We start from the raw sequence: 12,469 nt of genomic DNA, 5'->3' as shown, positions 1-12,469 counted from the left end.
TGCATTTTGAATTCATGTAAATTTTATTATAAGAAAAGTAGGAATGCTCCGCTCAAACCAGTTTGAAATAACAGAGGATATATCACAAGAGGTATAACTAAATCTACTGAGGAAGCAACATTGTGTTTGCAATATTGAAATATATGAAATGTGCTTGGGTACAGCAGCACAAATAACTGAATGCGGTGAATTATTTCTGTATAATTGAGATTACATTTATTGGAATTTGAGGAAACCTACTTGCAGTTTATTTTAATAAGATTGTATTCACATTTTATCTGTACATTTAATTCTGTTGATGTAATATTTAATTGTGTGTTTTATTAACCTGAATGTCTGATTTAAGAAACTAAATCTGACGACATGTCTACATATAACTGCACCACGACAAGCTCTTAAAATGCTGCACAACTAGAATGGTTTTCAAACCTACCGTATCCCACTTGGCATTTGACTTCTCCTTTTCAAATTTAGCAAATTCTCTTCGGTCATGGATGATCATAAGTAGCTTCCAGATCAGCAGCAATGCAAGTCCAATAAGAACAATTCCAGCAACTACTCCAGCAACAATTGGAATAATATCAGGACCACTGGGGCACTCTAGTAATTGAAAAACAAATTATTTTAACCAAACCGCATAAATTACTCTAGAAAGCAGAACACAACACACGATGTGCTCGACAAGCTAATTTGCATGAGTTAACAGACCATCTACAGTTAAACCAAAACAAGGTGCCTGTCATTAGTAGGATGCTAGCACCCTTCACACAAAGAAAAAAATGAAATGAAATAAATATTTACATGTTAACAGTCCTAGCACACATTGCAAAAGACGGATTATGGGTGGCACTTCAAGGCTGTTTTATCGAATATTCAACATGTCTGCCGGATTCAAGCAAAAGAATACGAGCATATTTTTATTTTGCATTTTTAAAGCGCTCACACAGCCCGGGGGCATCGAGGCGCGGTTACAGGAATATGTCTTAGTTGCGTATAACATGCTTAATACCCAGAGGTTTCTAAGTGAGGACCTGGATATCGAACCTGTGTTGCTTCGTGTCATCATGTTACCCAGGCGAGCATGTTGCTGCTGAGCTATCCTACCGGGACATATGAATCTATGGATGGTCCATGTTGCAAAGGCTGCCCCTGACAGACGCACACCCCGTTCATAAGTGAAGTTGGACAGGATCTATAAAAATACTGTTAAATATTATGCATTGAAACAAAATCTTTGTAATGAAATCGAAATGCCAGTAATGTTAATAAATACACAGTATGCACAGATCTATATTCACAATGGGGTGCTCTTGCTAAAGAACGCAACACTCTACCTTTCAGATAGTTAGATGACATTTAAGCAAGGCCACTCACAAACTGTGTGCAGTAAAACCAGTATGCTATTCACGTGGAGCAAAAACACATTAGTAGACATTTAGAATGACAGTATGTAATTCAAGGTAAGATAACCCTACTGGTGATAAGCTATCCTACTTATTCAGTCTCAGTAATAATATAGTTATACCAACAATGTTACAAATAGGTATCTTGCAACATATTGTGATGCTGGAAATGCATCGGAGGGACCGGGCCTCCATATCCTTGTCCTTTACTGCTTTTTATAGTGTGTTCTGTTGTGTTTTCCACGCAGGAGTTTGTGTGGGACTCCTGGCGGTGCAGCTCTTTTGGTTTGGTGAACAGACCCATGGGTAGGCGTACAACCCTGTGCCCCTAGTGTATGTTTTTGGGCACCTGTGTGTGACCCACAGAGCAGGGTACGGGCTGGTGGCAGCTCCGTGCTGAAATTACTGGTGCCCTGAGTGTCCTCCATTTTGGGATGCCAGGCCCAGTCATTGGAATCGGTAGATTCCGGATGGAGACAAAATGGCCCCATGGCCTCTTGCCTTCCATCACCTGTTACCTTGATCTTCCCGAAGTCCCGGGAAGCCCTGCCTCTGTCCCTTACCCCTGACTGGCTGTTGGGTGGAAGTTCCATATATGGTAGTGTGGGGGAAGTGCCGACCAGACTGGCTGGAGCCTTCTCAATGACTATGTGTGGGTGTGGGTGGGACCTGGGTGAATGGAGTGCATGATGAATACGCATTCTATGTGGGTGTCTAGTATCTGGTGGTTGACACAATGACTGAGACAGCCCTGCCCGAAACCGGTATGAATGCAGTATGGTGTGTTGAATGGCATGGTACTTGTCCCAATACGCATAACTTGTTGTGAGTGTCTGGAGTGAAGTGAATGGCCTGAATGCACTGTGCCCGATTGACTGCCTGCCTGAATGCCCGTAGTCGTGATTGGATGCTTGAGTGTGACCCAGCGGAATGAATGGGAGATCAACAGTACATCTGGGGACCTCTCACTGCTAGGAATCGTGTTCAGAAGCTGAAGTCCACTAGGACGAGTAACTGGAGTAACTGAAGCTTGACCTTGAAGCCCTGCTGGACAAGAATTGCTGTTGCTCTCCTTCTCAATCTGAAAGCTGCCGTGCCTCAAGGACTGACCCAGAGAGTACCTGGTAAGGCGCCCTCTTCCCGAGCTATGAGGGACCATCGTGCACAGCTGATCTTTGCCTAAGCTCCCTGGTAGAAAGACCTTCAACAGGTTGTCGACCCGATACGGGGATTGCTGCAGAACTCCAAGGAGAAGCGCCCGGACTGTTGTCCGCCACGGTAGCTGACCGCCGACTGGAGCCGCTGTGCTCCCGTTGCCTAAGAACTTCATTGATCCAAGGACACTCATCTGCATCGTCGCCGCTGTATGCTGCTGGAGAAGGCCTGACCGTCGACGAGCATCCACCAGTGGGTTTCCCGCCACCCAAAGACCACAGACGCCGACAACTCGACGCCCGTGCTGGGCCATAGTTCTTTCAACTCTTTGCGGTCCAGAACTATCGACACCGAGGTGCCCTGCACGCCTCTTCCTAGCAGGACGTTTACGCTTCCCCGTCAACGAGCACAGCTAGGAACAACGCGGCCACTTCACCGTCGTTGCTCGACCTGTTCTCCGTGGACGTTCGACGACCCGTGACTCCTGCCTGAAAGAGAGGACACTCAAGAAGGGCCGTCGATTCCCCAACGCGGAACGCTACAACGCCAAGGTACTTTGGGGTTGCAGAACTATTGGAAAGTCTAGTGTGAACAATACATGGACTGGGCTTGTATCTTTCTTCTACAGGTTGCCCAGGTTCTCCACACAGAGCTGCGTTTAACGGTAGTTACCAGTATTCTGCAAATTGCTCAACCATCTTGCTTTCCTTCCTCTCTCTACTGCTGGTTTCCTCTTTATTTTGATCTGTGTGTCATTCTGACCATTGGCACTTTAATGAGATCTGATAACGTTAGTTGTACCACTTTAGAACTGTACATATTTGCCATTGTTGATTTTCGGAGTACAAAGTGAGTTATCGTGATCGTGTATATGAACTTGAATATTAATTATATAAAGACTGTTTTAACCGATAGTGTGTGGACATTCCGTTGTGGGTGCTTGGGGACTACACTGTACTTAAGAACCAGCTCGCATCACCTCCCGAGAAGCTAGGCCTCGATTGCTCGACCACATTTACCAATATTAGAGAATCTTTGCAGGGGTCTCCGTGTCTCTCCTCTACCAAATAGAGAAAGTACAGACCCCCCCCCCCCTCCGGCCTTTACACATATGCAACGTATTCTTCTTACACCAACATTACTTTTCAGAATAGTGGAACCCAATTCTCCGGTAAGCAACAACCTTGGAATTACTTTTCAGAGGGGCTGTATGCACTTCATGGATATGTAAGAACTCAGAATACACATTTCGAATGACCAGAAGCTATTCAAGGTGAGTAAAAGGAACAAGTTACTTACCTCCAACTGTCGTTCTCCAGCATGGGTCGGGCATGGATTCACATGCTCATGAATATTCCCCGTCAGGCTGGGAATTCTCGGTAAAAGAAAAAAGTTTGTTTCGTTTCTAAACTGTCTTTCTCCTATAAACCAATCACTGAGCTCTGGGTCATACTGCCCGCAGGCAATGACTGCCCTTTCCCTAAGGCCCTCCTTCAGATTTGATAGCACGTAAAGTGGCAGTAGGACCAAGAGAAGAGCCGCAGAGGGGCAGGAGGGAGGGTTCGCATGTGAATCCATGCCAGACCCATGCTGGATAACAGTTACAGATAAAGTAACTTTTTCCTTCTCCAGCATGGGGTCTGGCATGGATTCACATGCTTGTGAATAAAGAATAGATAGCAGTACACACGTACAACCACGTGAGGTGGCAAGGCTCAACAGAAGCAATCTCTTACCTCTTCACCAGGATCAACTTCAAGCCAAACAGGTTGCGCAGCACTGGTTGGCAGACTCCAGCTGCCTCCCTAGCATCCCTGTCGATGCAGTAGAATCTTGTGAAGATGTGCGTCCACCTACACATAGCAGCCCTGCAGATGTTCGGCAGGGGCACACCAGACAGGAACGCTGTAGTTGCAGAAGGGGCTCTCAGACGGCCAGGCAACGGTCGCTTTGCCAACCGGTGACAGTGGTGATACAGCCAGAGAGCCACCTGGAAATGGAAGCCTTGGACAGGGCCTTCCCATGGTTCACAGGACCAAAGTTCACAAAAAGCGGAGAAGGTTTCCAGAAACTCTGTGTGGGCCACAAAACTTCAGCGCTCTAGCCACATCCAGCGAGTGCAAAGTCCTTTCAGCCGGCGACAAAGGTTTCCGAAAAAAACCACAGGCAACAAGGGCTTGTTTAGGTGAAAGTCTGACGGCACCTTGGGCATGGAGGGGTGTGTCCGCAGCACCACTGTCTTGTGAAAAGTCAAATAAGGTGGTTTACCGGATAGGGCATCACACCCACTCATCATGCAGAGGTGATGGCCACAAGAAAAGTGGTCTTCCACGACAAACTTGAGTGGAACAGAATGCACATGCTGGAACGGGTCTCCCATGAGCCTAGTAAGTACCACATGGAGCACCCACGCTGGGGCCGGTGCCTTCACCGGCGGGAACGAGCTGAACCGTCCCTTGATGTATTCCTTGACCAACCAGTGCGACTACAAGGAGGGTCGTCCTGGGGATATGGTGTAGCGGGAGATAGCTGCCAGATGAACGATGGAGGCGTGAGCCAGCCCCGATTTAGCCAACGACAGCAAATATGGCAGTACCTGAGGGGCCGTGACCATCAGAGGGTCTATTTTCTGAGAACGGCACCAAACTGCGAATCTCTTCCATTTGTGACCGTAGCATTTCAAAGTAGATCACACCCTGGCCTTTGAGAGTACCCTCCTTGCAGTCCGCCGGAAGATAGTAATACCCGAACTCTAATTCTGCAGGAGCCAGGCCTTCAGGTTCAGCAATCCTGGGTCGTGGTGCAGAATTGCGCCTCCTTGCCTGGCGAGAAGATCCATGACCACTGGCAGCTTGACTGGAGGGGACGCTGACATGCTGAGAAGGTCCAGGTACCAGATCTGCCTTGGCCATGCTGGTGCGACGAGGACCATCCTGCACTGGCCCCGTCTGAGTTGATTGATGACTCGAAGCAGCAACAGCAACGGAGGGAACTCATACAGAAACAGGCCATCCCAGGGAGAAGGGGAATGTGTCCCCCATGATCACCGGCTGGGGAAACCTGCTGGTGAACCTCCGGCACTTGGTGTTTGTCGCCGTCACAAACAGATCGATCGGGGGATTGCCCCAAGTGTCGAACAGGTTGTCCACTTGGTCCTGCCAAAGCTCCCACTCGTGGCAAGAGTGTAGCTCCCTGCTGAGAGAGTCGGCGACGTGTTCTTTACCCCTGCCAGGTGGAATGGAACGAGGAACATACCCTGGGCGACAGGCCAGTGCACAAGTCCTGCGCCTCCATGGAGAGCGCCAGACACCTGGTGCCCACTGCTTCCGGATGTAAAACATTGTGGTGGTATAGTCTGTAAAGACCCTCACCACTTTTCCCTTGAGGGTGCAAACCACTGCCCGTTGTTCCAGTACGTTTATGTGTAGCGTCTTCTCTTCCGGCAGCCACAGGCCTGTGGCGTGAAGACGTCCGGTGTGGGCGCCTCTGTCCTTCCACAGACGCATCTGTCGTGACAGTCTCCTGGTACGGGGCGGGAGCAATGGGGAGGGGGCAGGAGGTCTGGAAATCCATAACCCTGGCAATATTGGAGCATACCCCTCAACATCTGATCGCTCAGCGAAGCTTACAGACACCTGGACCCAACGGGCATTGAGGAACTCCTGCAGCAGCCGCATCCGTAGCCTGTTGAGCCTTATCAGGTAAATGCACAACGACATTATGGCGAGCAGTGACTTGATGGTCCTCACTGTGGCGATCTTCAGTGCCTACAGCCGGTGCACCTTGTCCAAGATGCCCGATATCCTCTCCTCCGACGGTGACGCCAGGCATGACACTGTTGAGCTTGGATCCCAATAATAGAGCCTCCTGCGATCGAGTTAAGTAGGCCTTCGCAGAGTTCGATGAGCACCATAGATGAGTCAGAAGACTGACGGTCCGCTCCATATGTTCGACGGCGGTGTCCCTTGACTTGGATGAGCCAGTCGTCCAGGGAGGGGTAAACGTGGATCCCTTATAGTCGCAGATGGGCCGCCATCGGAGCCGAGCATTTGGTGAAGACTCTGGGTGCTGACTTCAGACCCGAATGGCAGGGCCTTGAATGGATATGCTTCCCCTGAACGACAAAGCGCAGAAACATGCGGTGTCCCTGGTGTATGGGGACGTGGAAGTAGACTGTCCCCTTCCTCCAACTGGCTGAGCATGTGCTGGAACTTCAGGGACTTTGTCTTTGTTGAGCCGTCGTAGGTCGAGAATGGGCCTCCAGCCCCCTATTTTTCTTACGAGGAAGTACCTTGAGCATACTCCGGAGTCGCAGTGCAACCAGCTCCATCACCCCCTTCTGCAACATGGCCCGAACCTCCAGCAGCAGCTGAGGGACGTGGTTTTCCTGCCGGGCCACCAGTTATTTGCAGACACCTTCATTGGAATTCTAAGGTGTGACCGTGGGCGAGAGCATCCAGCACCCATCTGTCGGTGGAGATGGTCTCCCACACGCCGACTAAGTTTGTCAGCTGCCCTCCACCGGGGTGCAAGGGTGGGTGCCCGATGTCCTGGCCGGTTCAATCTTGCTTCGAGGTCGACTGGCTGCCTTGCGGTCCCGGACAACAACCACCCCGAAGGCCGTGGCATGACCCCTGTTGACTTCCTTGGTTGAGGAACAGGAGGGCTGGCGGTAAGTGTTAGGTAAGATTTGCACAGAACTGGTAAACCCCAGAACATTTTGCTTTACTAGTGGGATATTTTTCCATAATACTTCAATGAGTGGGAACGTTTTTCCACTCACATAATCTTTATCTCTTTTTATGGGTGTCATTAAGACTCTCCATAGTGTCTTTTTAAAGTTATCCTCTTTAACTGCTTATTGGCAATAAGTGCCTGTTGTTGCCGAATTGCCTTAGGGGCTCCCTTTTAACTTGTGCGAACCTTGAGTGAACTACAGTTCCCAAGGGTAGAAAGGATCTTTGGATCCCTTTTACATTTTGTTAAGTGAAACCAGCACACCCCACCTTATGTGGAGTGCTGGGGAGATACAATGTATCCCCTTTCACAATAAAACTAACAATTCTGTTAGTGACAGGCTTACCTTCAATAGCTGGCGGCAGTGATACCTTGTATTTAATTTGGTGCACCTTTACTGCGGGCTGTGTTCACAGCTGCAGTAAAGGGCCCGAAGGGTGGCCATTTTTACCAAAACGGCCTGCATCTTTTTTCACCATTTTAGTGTTTGTCGTTTTTTATTCCTTCCCCTGACATCCAGGGTGGGAAATTCCTTTGTGTGATTTTTGTCTGCAGCCGGAGTCCCCTGGACTCCCTGCCCAGGCTCCAGTCTGTCTGTGAGAGCAGGAAGTGAGGGAGGAGTCCAAACCTCCCTAGCCCTTTGTCTTACACCTTGCTTGAATGGGGACAAATCCCAGCGGGGGGCTGGCTTGTCCCGATTGGATAACCACACCTCCCCTTCTTGTAAAATGCAGGGAGAGAATGCAGAAGTTGTCTTGTAATTCTTGATAAATACTGCGAACCGGGAAGCTGAAGATATGTCGACCACTGGAACTTAAACCGAAGAGGATTACGAAGGAAAAGGGGCGGAGACGATTTCCAGTGACCGGAGAGCCTGCTCTGTAATCAGAGCCTGCTGTAGCCCTTCCTTCCAATCAACCTGGGGTCTCCGAAAACAACGACCAAGAGCCTGGTGAGACCCACTAGATTCAAGTAGACCTGCATTTTAAGCCATCCCACGTGCTGCTGCGAACGTGCGTTGTTGCAATACCCCAATACCCTGGGGCCTCAAGCAATTGTGCGGTGCACGGTCTTCCGAAGTCCGAATCTCGCTGAAACTTCATGGGCATCTTGGTGGATCTCCAGAGACAAAGCGAGTCCGAAAAGTCCCCTCACCAGAGTGGTGGACCTTTAAAACGACAAGAATTCAACCACGATTTTCTGTCTTCTGTGCTCCTTGAAAAGGCACCAGATCCGCAGAACTGCATTAAGCCGCAAGGGAAACCTTGCATAGAGCTTTCTTCATCGATCCCTGCTGCAAAGTTCCTTCTGAGGTCTTGTTTTCAGTCTCCACGACAAGGAATCCACCGACCAGGTATTTGGCGGCAGACCCTGAAGTTCTCCTGCTGCAATATCTTCTTCAATGCTGAGGCACTGTGTTGGCTTGGATATGTACTTACCTTAAGCCTGTTAGGATTTCTGTGTAGCTGCGAGTTGTTCTCTGTGATGTGGAGGCCGCTCATCCAGTGCACCGAGTCCCACTGCTAGAATCCTGGTACAGTGTCTTCTGTGAAGCCCCTGGACCCTCTAACTCTAGAGTGAAATACTTAGCCGTTTGCCCAGTTTTCCTGAGGAACTCTGACTTTTGCTACTAAAGAACCTATTCCGACACTGCATGTTGGTCACTAGTCCTAGTGACCCCCTTCTGCCACTGAGAACACTCATGCTCTAAGAATAAGGGAAAGACTTTCAAGGGATTGGGACTTCTGCCTAGAAAAGAAAGTAAGTGTTTCAAAGTTACTTACTTGTAAAGAGTTGGTTGGTAACTGTAATTCTAAGAGTGAACAGTTACAAAAGTTCTTACTGATCTTGAATGTGTGGTGCACTATTCTTAAAAGTATGGTTTACATCTTTTCTTCCTTAGCCACTGTTTTGCCAGTCTAATAGAAAGTAGATGTGAAGGTATTTTACTCTCAAGTGATTAGGTTGTGACTCTTCCCAAAAGTAAAGTGTTGGTATCACCAGATTAGTCCTTTGAGGATAATTGTATGAGTGTCCCTGTTAGGCAAAGTTTGAATGCAGTACCCTTTGGGACAACTACAGATCACTATGATTACAGGTGTAAGCAAAACAAACCTTTGGTATAAGTCTGTACTACACAGTTTTGGTAGCGGAGCTGAGCAGCCAGGCTTATCTCAAGAGGGAATGTGAGATGTCATGTTACACAGAGGTCTACAAGCACAGGTATTCAAATAACTCTTACACTCAAGGTTTCTTGGTTAAAAATACTAATTTATTAACCATTCAATTATAAAACATTCAATAGACGGAGGCAATTATATCATACACCCAAATACACTTCAATACAAATTCAGAAATACTTTTAAAGAGGAGTAAAAGGCAAAGATTATAATAACATGAAAGGTTACAATATTCTTTAGACAGTGCAAATATTTAGGGTTCACTGGAAGAGTCAATTCAATAGTCTAGGCCAAAGTCAATGGGCTAAAGTCTTGGATAGGATAAAGCAGTTCTGGTGGTTAAATGGAAAAGTCTCTGCAAAGGTTCTTCGGAATAGTTTGTAGCAAGAATAATATGTTGGGTCACAAGCTTATTAGGCTTGTAAGTTGTGAAAGTTTCAAGCACTTTCAATGCGAGAGGTAAGTACTCAGTCTGGTTTTACAGTACCTTACAAATGAAGAAACAGAGGCAGCTGATGACTTCTGTTCCTGCAGATCTCACTGTTCCTGGGCCTGAGTGATGGGGACAAGAGGGATAACGTCGGGGGGACTCCTGCACTGCACTGGGACTGGTCAAAAAGCTCGCAACTGGCAAACATTCAATTCCGGTAGCTGCAAGTCAAGCACACAAACTGGTGTCCCTCTCCCTGGTTATTCGGTTGAGGAAAATACAACCAGCTCTGAGATTAGGTGTCCAGGTGGCTTATGGTCAAGCCGATTGGTCCCACCAACTCAAAGGAAGAAGTCGTCCTTGTGGGGACTTCTCCGTCGAGGTAAACTTGACGATTCGGACCTGCAGCAGGGCTTCACCGGGCAAACCAACGGTCCAGGAGTTGCAGCAGCCGCCCTCTTCAAGCTCGTCTTTGGTTCTTTTGTTCCAGTGGTCGACTCTGCTTTCCAAGCCAAGATCCTCGCCTTTTATTCAGTTTTCTCCCTTTCATTCCAGCCTAGCTGTCTCAACCAGCAGGGTGGCTGTCCTTGCCGGACAGCCAGCCTATCACACCAGAGTGCATTTGGGTCTCCTAGGAGACTAAGCACACTGCGTTTCGGGCACCTCCCTCACTTCCTGCCCACTCCAGACACTCAGGCGCCAAAGGCGGTCTTCAGTCCTGAAGCCCGCCAAATGCGTACGAACAAAGGGACCAAACCTGGTTTGGGGCACAGAAACTCTAGGACCCTTCCAAAAAGAAATGGCGAAAAACGAAGACCGGGACCCGTTTAAACAAAGGGGCTTAAGGCACCATCTTGAAAAACATGGCTCCCGCGATTTTTAGCTACCCGTGTTTGCGGTCGGGAAAAATCATGGTAGTTCGTTGTAAAACCACTGCCACCACCCATTTCGACAGGAAAGGGTAGAATTTGACTGCTTAATGAGTTTCTAGACACAGGGGATACTAGGTAAATCCTCCAGCACTCTATAGGAAGATAATGTGTGCTGGGTCTAGGAATTTAAAAAGACTAGTAAAGTCAATTCAACCTTACATTCTCTAAGAAACAGTAGTTTATCCCAGAGAAGGTATTTAAAACTTTGGGAAGTCTAAATGGCATCCCTGGGTCACTGCACTGAGGGTGCTGTGCAACACACACAAAGATGATGCCTATGGAGTTATCTAACCCTCCATACTCAAAGAACACAACAGTAAAACACACATCAAAATACATGAGTGGGAAAAAAGGCTCACACTCTTTCCAGGTAAAAAAAAAAATCAAGTCCTCAGTTGCTGGGGGTCTCTAAGGTGAAGGGAATTAGCACATTTATGAGAATTCTCCCTAACAAAGGGTAAACCTTCAGGGGTCCACACTGCCTCCTTAGCCTTCATCCCTGAGGGAGAAGTTCATATGGCAAGTGGTAAATTTCAATTACTGGCTGAAGACCCCATTGGAGTTCAGACCAGTGTTTTAGTGTCTGTGGGAACAAAATAATGTGGATGTGTACAACTCCATACCCGATAACACAAGATTATTATAAGGACAGTGTACTTGTAAATGGTCAGGTGACCCCTTCCATTAGGGGCACTGGGGCAGGCATTGCAATGGTTGATGAACGTTTTTTCAAACCTGAGGATGTGGCTAAGGCATTCAAAGGTGCCACTGAACTTGCAGGAGGCCCAATCCAAAAGGTTCAAATATTGCCAGCTCCCATCCAGTGCAATAATATGAACGCTAGAATACCTGTCAGTGTGCAAAATGAGGTGCCTGGCAGAGTCCTGTTGGGGAATAATTTGAAACCTCTTGGTGTTGTGCCTCTCATTAAAAGGGAGCAGGAGCAAACAAGATTGGCCAGAGAGGCAACCTTAGGAGGCTCTCAGTGGGAGGTTGAGGAGATTCCTCTTACTCACAGTACACATGAGGTTCACCCTTCGATTTCAAAGCCAAAGTAAGAAAGGGTAAACCCAAGATCTCTGGGAGAAAAAAAAAAAGGTAAACACCTAAACCTGTTCACAAGACAAGGACATCCCCGAGAGGACAGTCACAGGTCACCCCAGTGAAAAAACAGAGCTGAAAGAAAACCTTCCCTATGTTGGAGATCTGGATCCTAAAGACCATCCTAAGCTGCAAACTTTACTTGCAGACGGTGGATCCTCTAGGGCAGACTTCAGCAGAGTGTCCCACTATAGAAGTTCTTCGCCAACAGACAGCTTCCCAGAAGGAAGGGCAAGAGCCAGGGAAGCATAGGCTTTACTGGGAGGATGGCCTCCTCTACAGTGAACCTACTGAGTCTACCCCAGGACACTACAGAAGACTTTTAGTGCCCCAGGAGGTGAGACCCGATGTAGAAAGGTTCTGTAAGAGCTGTCACACTTGTCAGATTTCTGGCAAGACTGGAGCCAAGAATATGGCACCTTTGGTGCTCCTCCCAGTGGTGGGAGTTCCTTTTGAGAGGGTGGGGATTGACATTGTTGGTCCCCTAGAGCCTCCAACTTATTCAGGCAGCTGATTTATATTGGTTGTGGT

At 48.0% G+C, this 12,469-nt stretch overlaps 1 protein-coding gene across 2 annotated transcripts in view; it reads right to left on the bottom strand.

Annotated features, from left to right (window-relative positions):
* LOC138569772 (integrin beta-1) overlaps positions 1–12,469 on the bottom strand; it is a 420,457-nt gene that overhangs the window by 84,288 nt on the left and 323,700 nt on the right. For both annotated transcript variants that reach the window (XM_069648057.1, XM_069648056.1), the window contains exon 15: positions 434–600. In XM_069648057.1, the coding sequence (XP_069504158.1) occupies positions 434–600 (167 nt within the window). The remainder of the gene's footprint in view (positions 1–433; positions 601–12,469) is intronic.

This window comes from Ambystoma mexicanum, chromosome 2q, assembly GCF_040938575.1.
Source record: "Ambystoma mexicanum isolate Mex_15411 chromosome 2q, UKY_AmexF1_1, whole genome shotgun sequence".
NCBI lineage: Eukaryota > Metazoa > Chordata > Amphibia > Caudata > Ambystomatidae > Ambystoma > Ambystoma mexicanum.
The sequence above is the reverse complement of the archived record's forward strand: the minus strand, read 5'-3'. Positions and strand labels throughout refer to the sequence as shown.